This window comes from Ruditapes philippinarum, unplaced genomic scaffold (genome assembly GCF_026571515.1).
Source record: "Ruditapes philippinarum isolate M1 unplaced genomic scaffold, ASM2657151v2 ctg1648_1_1_1_1, whole genome shotgun sequence".
NCBI lineage: Eukaryota > Metazoa > Mollusca > Bivalvia > Venerida > Veneridae > Ruditapes > Ruditapes philippinarum.
This window is the reverse complement of record NW_026852612.1, coordinates 144779-160556: the sequence shown is the minus strand read 5'-3', so window position 1 is coordinate 160556 and position 15778 is coordinate 144779. Positions and strand designations below refer to the sequence as shown.

The window sequence follows — 15778 nt, the reverse complement described above, 5'->3', positions numbered from 1 at the left end:
GGTTCCTACTATTCCTACTTTTTTGTTCTCAGGGTAGGTACTATGTCACATATCATCTATTAGTTTATAAATGCTTTATGTTGAGATACTCTTGCAGACATAGTAGACATAGTAGCAGGAGTATTAGCTGACAGATGTATGTTCTGATGGCCCCTTGACACTGGTGCATAGTTCAGACATCCAGTCTGATATAAAATCTTCTCAACTTTATTCTCAACATATGAAACTGTGTATTCCCAATTACTAGTAAAGTAATCTGCCAGTTTTTTTTATTATTCTACTTGTTCATCTGTTGTGTGTGGGTTTAAAATGTTATATTAAATACATACTCTATGTATACTCAAAAGATGTTTGTTTTACCTTTACAAAGGGACTGTGTAGCTCTTTTAAATATTTTCATATATCAAATTTGAGCATAATATATAATTGTAAAATTCACGGAACATACCAGAATAACAATGATATTTTCATTTATTCCTACATAAGTAAGGCAAAACAGGACAAAAATAGACACGTACAGATGTATCTGTACAGTGGTAATGGTTCTTTGTGTATGCATGGTGATGGTTCTGTTTGTATGCATGGTGATGGTTCTGTGTGTATGGATGGTAATGGTTCTGTATGTATGCATGGTCATGGTTCTGTATGTATGCATGGATATGGTTCTGCATGTATGCATGGTGATGGTTCTAAATTTATAAATGGTGGTGGTTATGTGTGTGTGCATGGTTATGGTTTTGTATCTATGCATGGTGATGGTTCTGCATGTATGCATGGTGATAGCTCTATATGTATGATAGTGATGGTTCTGTGTGTATGCATGGTGATGGTTCTATATGTATGCATGGTGATGGTTCTGTGTGTATGGATGGTAATGGTTCTGTATGTATACATGGTCATGGTTCTGTATGTATGCATGGTGATGGTTCTAAATTTATGGATGGTGGTGGTTATGTGTGTGTGCATGGTGATGGTTTTGTATTTATGCATGGTGATGGTTTTGCATGTATGCATGGTGATGGTTCTGAATGTATGCATGGTGATGGTTCAGCATGTATTCATGGTGATGTTTCTATATGTATGCATGGTGATGGTTCTGTGTGTATGCATGGTGATGGGTTCTGTGTATATGCATGGTGATGGTTCTAAATTTATGGATGGTGGTGGTTATATGTGTGTGCATGGTTATGGTTTTGTATCTATGCATGGTGATGATTCTGCATGTATGCATGGTGATGGTTCTATATGTATGGATGGTGATGGTTCTGTATGTATCCATGGTCATGGTTCTGTATGTATGCATGGTGATGGTTCTCAATTTATGGATGGTGGTGGTTATGTGTGTGTGCATGGGGATGGTTCTATATGTATGCATGGTGATGGTTCTGTGTGTATGCACGGTGATGGGTTCTGTGTGTATGCATGGTGATGGTTCTGTGTGTATGCATGGTGATGGTTCTATATGTGTGGGTGGTGATGGTTTTGTATTTATGCATGGCGATGGTTCTGTTTGTATGAGTGGTGATGGTTTTGTATGTATGCATGGTGATGGTTCTGTTTGTATGCATGGTGATGGTTTTGTATGTATGCATGGTGATGGTTCTGTTTGTATGCATGGTGATGGTTCTGTTTGTATGCATGGTGATGGTTCTATTTGTATGGATGGTGATGGTTCTGTGTGTATGCATGGTGATGGTTCTGTATGTATGCATGGTAATGGTTCTGTATGTATCCATGGTGAATGTTCTGTTTGTATGCATGGTGTTGGTTCGATATGTATAGATAGTGATGGTTCTGTATGCATGGTGATGGATTTGTATGTATGCATGGTGATGGTTCTATATGTATATATGGTAATGGTTCTGTATGCATGGTGATGGTTCTGCATGTATGCATGGTGATGGTCCTTTGAGTGTGCATGGTAATGGTTTTGTATGTATGCATGGTGATGGTTCTGCATGTATGCATGGTGATGGTTCTGTATGTATGCATGGTAATGGTTCTGTATGTATGGATGGTGATGGTTCTGCATGTATGCATGGTAATGGTTCTGTATGTATGCATGGTAATGGTTCTGTATGTATGCATGGTAATGGTTCTGTATGTATGCATGGTGATGGTTCTGTATGTATGCATGGTGATGGTTCTGTATGTATGCATGGTCATGGTTCTGTATCTATACATGGTAATGGTTCTGTATGTATGCATGGTAATGGTTCTGTATGTATGCATGGTGAATGTTCTGTTTGTATGCATGGTGTTGGTTCGATATGTATAGATAGTGATGGTTCTGTATGCATGGTGATGGATTTGTATGTATGCATGGTGATGGTTCTATATGTATATATGGTAATGGTTCTGTATGCATGGTGATGGTTCTGCATGTATGCATGGTGATGGTCCTTTGAGTGTGCATGGTAATGGTTTTGTATGTATGCATGGTGATGGTTCTGCATGTATGCATGGTGATGGTTCTGTATGTATGCATGGTAATGGTTCTGTATGTATGCATGGTAATGGTTCTGTATGTATGCATGGTAATGGTTCTGTATGTATGCATGGTAATGGTTCTGTATGTATGCATGGTGATGGTTCTGCATGTATGCATGGTGATGGTTCTGTATGTATACATGATAATGGTTCTGCATGTATGCATGGTGATGGTTCTGTATGTATACATGGTAATGGTTCTGTAAGTGTACATGGTAATGGTTCTGTATGAATGCATGGTAATGATTCTGTTTGTGTGCATGGTGATGGTTCTGCATGTATGCATGGTAATGGTTCTGCATGTATGCATGGTAATGGTTCTGTTAGTGTACATGGTAATGGTTTGGTTCTGGATGCATGCATGGTGATGGTTTTGCATGTATGCATGGTTATTGTTCTGTATGTATGCATGGTGTTGTTTCTTTATGTATTGATGGTGATGGTTCTGTTTGCATGGTGATGGTTCTGTATGTATGCATGATGATGGTTTTGTATGTATGCATTGTGATTGGTTCTGTGTGTATGCATGGTGATTGTTCTGTGTGTATGCATGGTGATGGTTCTATATGTATGGGTGGTGATGGTTTTGTATGTATGCATGGTGATGGTTCTGCATATGTGCATGGTGATGGTTCTGCATGTATGCATGTTAATTGTTCTCCAGGTATGCATGTTAATGGTTCCGTATGCATGCATGGTTCTGCATGTATGCATAGTGATGGTTCTATATGTATGGGTGGTGATGGTTTTGTATGTATGCATGGTGATGGTTCTGTATGCATGGTAATGGTTCTGCATATGTGCATGGTGATGGTTCTGCATGTATGCATGTTAATGGTTCTCCATGTATGCATGTTAATGGTTCCGTATGCATGCATGGTTCTGCATGTATGCATGGTTATTGTTCTGTATGTATGCATGGTGTTGTTTCTTTATGTAAAGATGGTGATGGGTCTGTATGCATGGTGATGGTTCCTGTATGTATGCATGGTGATGGTTCTATATGTATGCATGATGATGGTTCTGCATGTATGCATGGTGATGGTTCTGTGTGCATGGTAATGGTTCTGCATGCATGGTGATGGTTCTGTATGTAAGCATGGTGATGGTTCTGTATGCATGGTAATGGTTCTGCATGCATGGTGATGGTACTGTATGTATGCATGGTGATGGTTCTGCATGTATGCATGTTAATTGTTCTGCATGTATGCATGGTAATGGTTCTGCATGAATGCATGGTGATGGTTCTGTATGCATGGTAATGGTTCTGCATGCATGGTGATGGTTCTGTATGTATGCATGGTGATGGTTCTCTATGTATGCATGGTGATGATTCTGCATGCATGGTAATGGTTCTGTATGTATGCATGGTGATGGTTCTGCATGTATTCATGTTAATTGTTCTGCATGTATGCATGGTAATGGTTCTGCATGTATGCATGGTGATGGTTCTGTATGCATGGTAATGGTTCTGCATGCATGGTGATGGTTCTGTATGTATGCATGGTGATGGTTCTGCATGTATGCATGGTGATGGTTCTGGTATGCATGCATGGCGATGGTTCTGCATGTATGCATAGTTATTGTTCTGTATGTATGCATGGTGTTGTTTCTTTTATGGTAAAGATGGTGATGTTTCTGTATGCATGGTGATGGTTCTGTATGTATGCATGGTGATGGTTCTATATGTATGCATGGTGATGGTTCTGCATGTATGCATGGTGATGGTTCTGTGTGCATGGTAATGGTTCTGCATGCATGCATGGTGATGGTTCTGTATGTATGCATGGTTATGGTTCTGTATATATGCATGGTAATGGTTCTGCATGATGATGATTCTGTATGTATGCATGGTGATGGTTCTGCATGTATGCATGGTAATTGTTCTGCATGTATGCATGGTAATGGTTCTGTATGTATGCATGGTGATGGTTCTGTATGTATTCATGGTGATGGTTCTGCATGGTAATGATTCTGTATTTATGCATGGTAATGGTTCTGTATGTATGCATGGTAATGGTCCTGTATGTATGCACGGTAATGGTTCTGTATGTATACATGATAATGGTTCTGTATGTATACATGGTGATGGTTCTGTGTGTATGCATTAATGTTGAGCTTTTCTAGTGGTTTACTGAGAAATATATAAGTATTCCTTAGTAGAAGCTTCCTCTTGTATCATAATGATATATGTTTGTTAAAATCCTCATTTAAGTTCCTTAGAAATCATGATAACCCATAATATATGTTTTTCATTTTAGGAAAGTTATATTTCAGATGGAATTTCCTATTCAGTCAGATTTTCATTATTTATTGACATTTTTCTAATACATGTACATTGTTGTCATTTTTTTGTTGAAAGATTTAAATTAATAGTATTTACTGTTGTGTATTGTATTTTTGTTGTTGTGTTCATTCCTTAAATAAAAAAAATCAGGTTGATCTGTGCCTAACAGTCTAATGAGTGACAGCAAAACCACCTTGCAGCTAAGTAATCCAAAAAACATGCCTTGAAGTATAAAATCAAATAGTGGACAAGTAAAGACTGTTTCCATAGCACTGCATAAATGTGGAAATACCAGTAGGCTATTAGAAACATGTTGAAATATGTTATTATTTTTCTTATATAATTTTACATTTTAAAATAGAAAATTCATATATCATTAAGCGTGTTTAAGAGTTCCTATTTCTTCAACAAAAAAAAACTCCTACTTTTTCCTACTTTTTACACCCACTCCTACCCTTTTCCTACATTTTGGTATATGCTGCTGGAAAGCCTGTAATTTTATTTTAATACACTAAATCGATATAAGTAGCAATATATGTGTAAGTCATGCATTTAATATAAATGTAAACGAATCATGTTGCTTTCATACTGGTTTAGATTTATTTTATTGTCATCAACATTTGAAAAGTACATAATAAAAACAAAAGAAAGGAAAATAATGTCTGGCCTCATGTACTCTATGTAAGAAATTTGATTTTTCAGGCTTTAAGGCCTCAATGGAGTTCCTTTAAAGAGCTGTGACGGACTTATAAAGGTGTCCGCCGCTTAACCCAGGGATTGTTGGTTGAAACCTTTCTCTGGTCAAGACTATATTTCTTTGAATAATTCCAGTACTGATTAGTTCCAGGAAGCAAACTCGGGCACTTGATTAATAGATCGCAAAAATTGATGTGACATCTGGACAGTATAGTATACATGTATATAATCTTCAAACGACATATACTTGAGTATGATAAAACAATATCAGTTATCCATATATGTACAAATATAAATGACAAAAAATTAGACCATGTTTTTTTAGTATTTGGTCTGTAAATCTGAAAAGAGTATGCGATGTGCAGGAAACAGTGATTTATCGCGAAACACACATGATAATTGTTAGGGAAAACCATAATAGTTACTATTTTATTCTATTCATATCAAACTCCAAGGCATTGCCTGATAATGCTTGATTAATATAATTATTAATGAAAGTACCAAACTTGTACAAGATTATACTATGGTACATGTAGTTGCAGGACGAAGTAAATTAGAATTCACTTCCACATGCTTCAGAAATCAGTCTGACAAATAGATATAAATTATGATATTGATTAATATTTTGTTATATTTATCATTTGTTTTCAATCCATATCATTTTTATAATTACAGTTAAAAATATACTATATGCTGAAAGTTGCTTATCTGAGGCAAAATGAAATCTTTTCATGCCGAGAAATCTTGCACAAAATAAAGATATTTAATCTTCAAATAAAACTCTTAATATCAACCCAACTAAAATAATATCCAGTACACACTATACAATATGATTTAAGAAATGACTCTACACGTAAAATTTGGTTAGAAATGTGTTTTTAAGATGTAATACTTATGCTTTGAAAGTCTATACATTTACAGCAAATGTTTTTTTTATTTGAGCGGAATATGCAGCAGAAAACGGACATTCAGAACAATGAGAAATGTCCATTATAATTTACAAATGAAGATAAAGAAGAAAAATACCATTTGTAATGTAAAAACGACAATGAATCAATGGACAATCTATAATAATTTCGCAGCAGTATCAAACGCCTTGGTCTGCGATTCTAAAGTAAATTTGTTTTTGCTGCATATTTTCTTATCTATTGCATGATGATGAATAAAAAGTCTTCGAAATATATAATGATAATAAAATAAGATGCACAAAGAACGGCGACCACAGCCATTCAAAAGGGACCATAAAGCTGTACGCGACGTGAACAAAATTGTAATGAACCTCTGTTTTGAAAACAAATTCCAACCGAAAAGACGTGTACATGTATATGGCTGGTTTGCAAGTTACAGAGCGCGAGTAGATGTCAAAATAGGTAACAAATGAATATATTTCAATAGCTCAATTCATATAAACCTGAAGTTTGTTGTCTACGACACAAAATTTTAATTCCTTAATCTAGCTATAAAAAACAATGTAAGCCCAACAGAAAAACAAGATCTTCAACTCAATTAGAGTTGATAGATAAATCCTCCGAAAATGAGAATTTTTTTTTTCTTCTTTTTTTTTATGTAAAAATAAGTTCTTAATGGCCTAGGTATATCAACTGCAGAATAAGAAACTTAAGCAAAGTTTTCTTGCTTTATTTAAAGTACTTGTTTTTATGTATTTTTACTCCATTTTATGAAAATTGCAGATAGACTTTGTTTGTTATGTTTGTTACAGGAAATTTCATCTTTTAATGTTGGACTGCTTATAAGCCACTGTGTCTCAAATTTGAACCAGATTTTTTAAACCCAAGTATAAACGTTATAAATGTATCCCCTATTTTATTTTACTAAATATTCGTACAAAGAAATAGAAACTATATTTATGTATTTATAATTTACCTTACTAAATATTCGCACAAAGAAATATAATCTCATTAAGTATACATAATATAACTTTATTCCATATATTTGGTAACTTAGCATACAAATATAATCAGCGAAAATGATTTATCAAACAATACCGTAGTGCATATATAATCTTTCAACGCGTACGAATAAAACATTCGAGAGGGTGATATAATATAACCAGAATAAATTAGAAAATAAAACTTTTCAAAAATTCAAGTAAATTTATAAAGCAAATATGTATTTACACAGAAAGAAAATACTATTTGCATTCATTAAGATCTTTCTATAGAAACATGCATAGACTTTGTAAAATTAGTTTTTCATGATTGAATAAGATGTTACAAATGTCAAACGTTAAGAATACCATTCATGATGTATTCATAGAGATGGAAATCTGAAATTGGAAAATCCGTCGCAGGCAATAAAAACAACAACATTTACATGAAAAATTGAAGATTCGGCTTTTTATGAGAGATAATGAAAATGTACAACACCATGCTCTCTAGCACCGGTATAAGCAGTATTCAATTTTCAACACTAAATGTGCTGGAATCAATGATCACGAATGACTAGGAAAAAAAATAAAACACTGAAGTGAAGAACAGGGCATTTTTTACAGCTGAAACATCTTTTATTATGCTTTAATGTTGGAAGGCCAGGAATATATGCAATAGTTACGTTTCAGTTGAATAAAAACAGTCTGTAAAGTTATAAATCTCTGATTAAATTTTTTTTTAGATATTTCGTTCACAAAAGTGTCCAGATTGTAAGGTTATCAATCACAAATCATCACACACATTATTTTGGTGAAAACAAGCAAAAACACAGCAATTCGCCTCACGTACATAGCGCATAAAATAGCAAAAATGAAATAGAACATTTGTTGTATATTTTGTGTAATCTCCGATCTTATAATACGAACCTTAAATACTGGTTTTCGTATATTTTTAAACAACAAACCACAATAAAGAAATCAGATAATTTTTATACACTGTATACAATTGTTTTGTAATGATATTTCAATTTTTCCCAAGAAGTAAATAAATAGAAATGAGATCTTTTCTATGTTTAAACAATACATTTTAAATGCTATACAGTGTAGATACAGATCTATACAAATGTGATCATTGTTAAAAGCTTAAAATGCTATTACTGCATGCATATGTAAAATAGATAGGTGCTTAAACAGTTTAGGCCCTTTATTTCCAGATCTTTTTGATTGTATTCTAGAGAGGAAATTTTGTCAGTTTGGAACGGCATGGAGCTATACACATTATGATGTTAAAATACAAATTCAATTCCATATCGAGGATGAAAAGGCTGGAAAAAACATTACAGTTTCATAATAATAACCGATTACATATCTATATCATATAATTTTCAAACTGCGGCATGATAAATGTGTAAGCCAGTATTTTACAGTTAAAAACATGACTTTTTTATCAAAGCATATCTATCACTTTGTATATACATATACGGGAGATTGAACACCTGATAACAGAAATGTTGCTGTCTGCCATAAGTTTACATGACTCATGTCAAAGTCATCAGACTTTTTTTTTCAACAGATTTGTATTTTTTAACTTTTGTCTCCGGGGCTTAAAATATTTGCAAACGTGTTAAGTAATCATTAAAGAACATTATGCTTGTCAATTGTTTCACTTTTCATGCATGTCGTATTGTGACGGTATGCTGTGTGTCTTGTATGCGTTAGTGTATAACAGCGCGAAATGTGTCGCGAGGAGTCCACGTGATTGATAGGTACAACAATACCTGACAGTTTCATCATTATTACATTCTTATTTGCTGACAATTATCAACATTTGCCAGTGATTGATTCAAGTTTTTTTGTTGTCCCTCGAACATGAAACAGTTGACAGAGCTACAAATTCGACGTAGATCAAACATGTCAATATATCAAATGCAAGATTAATGGCCCTTGAATTTCAGAGTATTTATACCCCTATCCTCTAATTTAACTTCAGGAAAATTAAAATTTCATTCATTTCAAACTGAACTAAGGAACGAGTAACTTGTTCATTTTGATAATAATATCATATTTTGATAAAAACATTGTTAAAGCATGATGTTTTAATATTTGTCGGAAACAAACAGGGAGACATTACTTTCCCTTGACTTATACCTTTGAAGTTATTAAATTCCAAAATCTGTGATAATACTTTTAAAAAGACGATGAAAACACAAGATACGTTTCAAATGGTCGAGTTCCCTGAAATTGGGGAGGATGGAAAAATTCACAGGGGCTATCAGATGGGGCGTCCAGCCCTTGTCCGAAAAGGTGGACAGTACAGAATTGCATATAAAGGTATGTTAGATTCACTTATTATTACTTTTTCAAAGTTGAATGGTCGAAATGTAGCAGAATGCATTAAATATGTGGCTCTATACTCTAAAATCTACTATTTTACTCATCCTCATGCTGTAAATCCAGATCTAAAATAATGTGCGTACAGTACTGTTACAGTGTACTATAGTTTTCCAACTCTACGTTTTTATATTTTCAAGTTATTCTTGTTAAATCTTAATTTGTGATCAGCCTGTTTAATTCTAAGCACAATGTCTTATGTTAATAAGTTTATTAGAATTAAATTATCAATTTCCCTTTCGATGGAAAGTTTATCTAGTGGTTATAGTATTTGCCTCTGAACTTAATAAACATAGATTCGATTCCAACTTGGGTCAGGACTCATACTACATCAATACTGCAAAAAAGGTTCCGAAATAATAAATAGAGTTGCAAAAACTTGATTCAGAATAAAACTTAAATAAATATGTTTAAAATAAATTTAAAAAAATCATAGTGATCTAAAGACAGACAAAAATTTGACATTTTAAGACTAACAGCTACAAGGTAATAAAATAAACTAAAACTATTTAATATATCAAACTGTACGTGTAAAGAATTGTATAAACAAACGAATATTTACAAATATTATTTTCTAATATTGTTTCAGGTATGGGCCAAAGAAGCAAACGATTCTTCATGGATATGTACCAGAGTTTAATTGACATGAAATGGAGATATGTTTTGGTCGTTTACGCTGCCCTCTTTATGCTGAGTTACCTACTGTTTGCAATTTTGTGGTACGTTATTGCATATTCGCATGGAGATTTCGCGCATTACGGTGAGAAAGGCTATTACCCATGTATTCATAACATGAGGAACTTCGCAGACGCAGTCCTCTTTTCTATCGAGACTCAAACTACGATAGGATTTGGAACTGTGTGGCCGGATGCCGAATGTATGGGAGTTCTTCCGTTAGTATATCTGCAAGTCACCCTTGGTTTTCTACTCGAAACAATCCTTCTCGGTTTTATGCTTGTCAAGTTTGCCCGCCCAAAGAACCGTAGGAAGACCCTTGTTTACAGCAGCGTAGCAACCATCGTCAAGGAAGAAGGTGAAATGGTACTTCACGTGCGCCTAGGAGACTTGAGAAAGTCACATCTCGTTGACACGAGAGTTTATGGTATATTCATCAAAGACAAAGTTTCAGCAGAAGGTGTGCATTATCCATTGTTTCAGCATCACATGGACTTCCAGGCTCATGGTATGGACGATAGGGTTTTCCTAATATGGCCGCTTGTACTCAGCCATAAAATAAATGAAGACAGTCCTTTATTTAACATGAAACCAGAAGACATTTTGAATGGCAACAATTTCGAGATTGTAGTTATACTAGAAGGAACAATTGAATCTACCGGTGAAATTTGTCAGGCGAGAACTTCGTACACATCTAAAGACATTATCTGGGGTTATAGATTTGAGAACATTGTAGAATTCGATCACGAGCATGGAAAGTGGAGAGCAAATTTCAAACTGTTTGATGATGTAGTTCCTTGTCCCACACCAAAGTGCAGCGCTAAACAGTACTATAATCTGACCAGAGGAACTGGCGATCTCGAAAGGCAAGAAAGCACGGGCAAACCAATTCTGAGGAAAGCAGTATCTCACAAAGAATCCCTGACACAAATCGAAGAGAAAGAAACGAGCAGTTTAGTCAGAAATCTTAAAGAAAGTCTTGCTGAAAACAGATTTTGATAAATGTAAGTAAACCCTCAATTTTCATTATCACATTATTAACTATATTCATTGGTTTCTTTATTTCACAAATACCTGTAATGATATCGCCTGGCAAGTGTAACAAGGTTACAAATTTATTTACTGGAATATTTCTTAAATGACAAATATAAATGTTAAATACAAATACAGAAACTGCATCATGTGCCATTACCAAGCAAATTACTTTGCTTCACTTCTTATTCTTAACACAGACAGAGAAAAAAAAGAACAATAATACAAATTCAAATTTATTTTCCATTTCTGATTATTTTTGGTTGACTAATTCATCAAGTCTAAGCGATTACAATTCAGGTATTTATGTATTTTGACGAGAAAAATGTAGATGTCATTTAGCCCAGCTGTCGAGAAAGTTTGGACATTAACATTTTAGACACAGTTATGATGTAGGAATGCAATTTTCACGCTTTGTTTTAAGGGTTCAAAGCCTCGTGTAGTCATAAAACTAATATTTTATTACTATTGTCCGGTCAGTTATATGACCGTCTAGATCAGTCTTATTACGTAAGTGATCGACTATATATTATCTGTAATTAGGATGTACAGTCATAATGTACCATATGAAGGTGTTGGGATGTACCTTCTGTTCTGGACTTTATTTTAGGGGTATATATTCTTTTTAGTTTTTTTTCTTTATTGTATTTTTTTTTGTCACGATGATATTTTTGTTGTTGTTGTTGAGGTTACTCATGTTATGCATTTAATTTGTAACCTTGTATTTTTTCTTTCTTTTTTCCTTCACTGATTTTGATAATAATTATAAGATATTTAAAGTTATTTATCTAACTATTTTTACACACAAAAAAAATATTTTTCTATTCAAAAACAATTCTGATAATGCAATTATTTATTTATTCATTTAAAAGAATTAAAGCAGTAATATATGTTCCATTCGCACAGAGAATTTAATCAGGCGTTAATTTTTATATATCTATTTACCTTATTTAATTGCATTATATAAATTTAAAAAAAATTTAATACATGAATATTGCAAACTTTTGACAGAGTCTGGTTATCTCAAAGAACAAATTAGCTCATGTTTGTGAGAATTTGTGTAAAAAGAAAAGAAAATAGTTCAAATAATGAAAATAATATATTTAGAAGTATTACTTTGAACATTTTTTGTTAATTTATTTTGATAAAAATATTTTTGTAAATTGGAAAATATAAATCAAACCAAAATGGATTGAAGGCAAGAAACAAATTACTCAATACATTTACGGACATAGAAAAACAAATAAAATTCTGGAACCAATCTCCATTGGGATAAACAGTGACGAGTAGCGGTATGAAAATTCGTACATTTTTTTTGCGGATATATACATTGTATTTAAAATAAATATACACGAGGATATATGGTGGCAGGAAGAATATAATTCAACAAGGAACATACGGACGGAGATAGTGAACATTTGTCCGCGAAAAAGAATGAGTAAATCCCGTATTGTGTCCGTTTCTGCAATTGTAGAGAAAACGGAATTGTAGAAAACGACACAATATAGGTTTTTACTTCCATCAACAGAACGACGATTGCAGGATTTGGATACTTCTTTGGTCTGCTATCGCATTCCCGCACCGGCTTGGATGAAGGGAAAAGGGACAGATGAACAAAGATTCCCGCCAAATTGAAGCTTAAAACTCTGAAACTGCATTTTGAAGAAATTATATACGGGGAGAGAAGGAACTTCTTAAATTGCCGGCTTATATGGAAATATTATTTGAAAACAACAAAAACAAAAATAAGGAACTTTTAGTATGAAAACAGGAAATGTCTTTACTATTTTGTTGGGTTTTTTTTTTCAGCATGTAATAATATATCTAGAATAATTTTTTATTTGTTCAAAACATTTATATTCAAATTTTTATTTGTTTATTTTCAGATATGCTTCAGTCATCCCGATGAATAGACGGCACACAAAGAAAAGAAGCTCGACATAAACTTTAATCATTTTGTATATATGTTAAATTCATATCACATTTGTACATTTTTATAATTTTCAAATTTGTTTATGTTACAATTGACTATGAATTGTGAATAAAATGTGAAAAAATACTTTGGATTTTTTACTGATTAAAAATACTTTAAATCAAATGACAAAAAGAAAAATGACAACTGTGAAATAAACCTGTTTGAATGGAATTAAATTCAAACGTAAGGTTTGAAAATACCAATAGAATTTACAATAAATTTCTGTACGTTAACTTTAAGTAAGAATTATCAATGTGCTAAGAATATTGAAAAAAGGGAAGAAAAAAAACAACATCTTAATTTAACGTTTCCTCGCTTTTTTCTAGTTTAATTTGTTTAATTTACAATCGTATACTTTATTGATTTCAAACACATTTCTCGTACATACCTGTATTTATTAAAAGAGAAGTGCAACAACTGCGAAAATAAACATGAATCTTAAAAAAAATCACTTCTGTACTGACAATTTACAGGTAAATCATGTTTAAATTTTCCGACAAATTGTCTTCCTAATAACATGAACGTTTATTTTTCATTAATTATCTATGATTTCACAAATGTCTAATAATTCCGAACTCGCTCAGGATTCCCTCATTGTACTGGTAAGCTTGCGCATTGTTTCTGTACTTTTCTGTGACAGTATGCATGCTGTATTCTTCTCCGATGACTGTAACGATCTGATAGATAAACAATGGAATATTTCCTTTGTTCCGTCATAAGTCCCCACAATTCTATAAAAAGACATAAAGAAAACCATGAAAAACTATTTTGTATCGCGGTGCAACAGGAAGTGCATGCGGTCAGTTCCACGCTTCCGGAGAACCATTTTTTGAAAGTTCGGTAGAACCGATCAATTTTCAAAAACGTTTATTAAAGAAGTCTTGTACGAAACAAATGTGAAAAGAAACAGAAAATTTGATGAAGTTCAAGCTTCTTTAGGTATTGCAAATGCAGTGTGAAATCAAAATATCAACAGTTTTATATATGGAATTATGGAGAAAAAAATATTTGAAATACTGAAGATGCATATCTGTTATTGAAAAGTAGAACTTTGTTCCCCATACAAAGAAAAAAGAAACACATTATCCAGACTTGGAGTACAAATGTATTTAAATCTTCTTTATACGCACCATTAAATCTCTTTGTATGTTTCCTTTTTCTTTAAATTAAATAACGCAAAATCTTTGTTAAATAAAAGCAAAATAAGTAGAAAACAGTAAAGATGTTTTACAGCACATGACTAATTCACGCGTTGTTAATGCTCTAGAAATCAAAGAAACTGAATTTATTGGCAATAGGTTTGATTCATCAAATGTGACAAATTGAATGTTTGCGGTTCGCCAATATTAAAGAGAGCACGGAAAACGTAACTTTGTTCCCACCTATCTTTACTTTGAGTACGCCCAACGGTTTGTATAACAGTTAACCATAATAAAAAGTTGTAGACACAAATTAAATGTTCAAGAATCCAGAACATTCAGAATGCAATTGTGTAAACTGTGCATATTGTGCAAACAATTAAAAATAACTTTATAAATGTGCACTTAAGTGAATTTATGAGAATTCAATACATATCTATATATATACACCTCGAAAAAAGTTAAGCACACCCCGGAAATTTAAAATTGGTTGTGATTGAAAGCACTGTCATGAGATGACGACTTAATTGAGCTAAGAAATAGTAATTTGATAAGTAGCGATACCAATTTAGTAATCATAAACAAGTAAATTTATAAGTTTAGTTTATTCTTAACCAAATTATTGAAGCATAAGCAAATGTGTTGTTTTTTTAACCAAAAATGTAAGTGTTTATAAGTATGGTGTTGGAGCGTTTACAAAACATTTATTGGTGGATATTTTTTGTAAATGTTGACGATTACGTAACCTAAAATGACATTATGTAGCCAATTTTTAATAACGTGTATAACCACCACGTAAACCGATGATAGCCTAAACCCTTCTCCTCATACTACCAGTAATGCGTTAAAGCGATTTTGAGGTAAATTTTGACATTCTTGGTGCAGAGCTTGTGTGACTACATGTGGTCCGTACCATTGCCAAAATAAAATTTAAATTTTCATTTGTGGTCAAGTCAAAACTGAGGCAAAATGGCGGGTGTGCTTAATTTATTTCCAGGTGTATATTATGTAAAAAGATTATGTTCCAATATCTCTAAATATGCTCCTATCAAGTGTGTGTTTTTGTAAAAATCAGTAAAATAACATTTGTCTCACAAACAAATAGAATGAAATTCCTTGAAGAAACCTCCATGTTTTTTTTCAAAAACAACAGACATATCTTTGACCTATGACGGCTTTGCTCTCTGTAAAAAGCAAGACAAGCA

At 33.1% G+C, this 15778-nt stretch overlaps 2 protein-coding genes across 2 annotated transcripts; both read left to right on the top strand.

Moving 5' to 3' along the window:
- The first annotated feature begins 789 nt into the window (after positions 1-789).
- Positions 790-1140, top strand: LOC132719039 (keratin-associated protein 6-2-like). Its single transcript, XM_060702779.1, has one exon. The coding sequence runs from the start codon at positions 790-792 to the stop codon at positions 1138-1140; it is 351 nt and encodes a 116-aa protein (XP_060558762.1).
- Positions 1141-9308: 8168 nt separating this feature from the next.
- LOC132719129 (ATP-sensitive inward rectifier potassium channel 1-like) lies at positions 9309-13572 on the top strand. The gene is made up of 3 exons (XM_060702874.1): positions 9309-9692; positions 10342-11431; positions 13346-13572. Exons 1-2 carry the CDS (start codon positions 9560-9562, stop codon positions 11424-11426), a joined length of 1218 nt encoding a protein of 405 aa, XP_060558857.1. The 5' UTR covers positions 9309-9559; the 3' UTR covers positions 11427-11431; positions 13346-13572.
- Positions 13573-15778: the final 2206 nt, after the last annotated feature.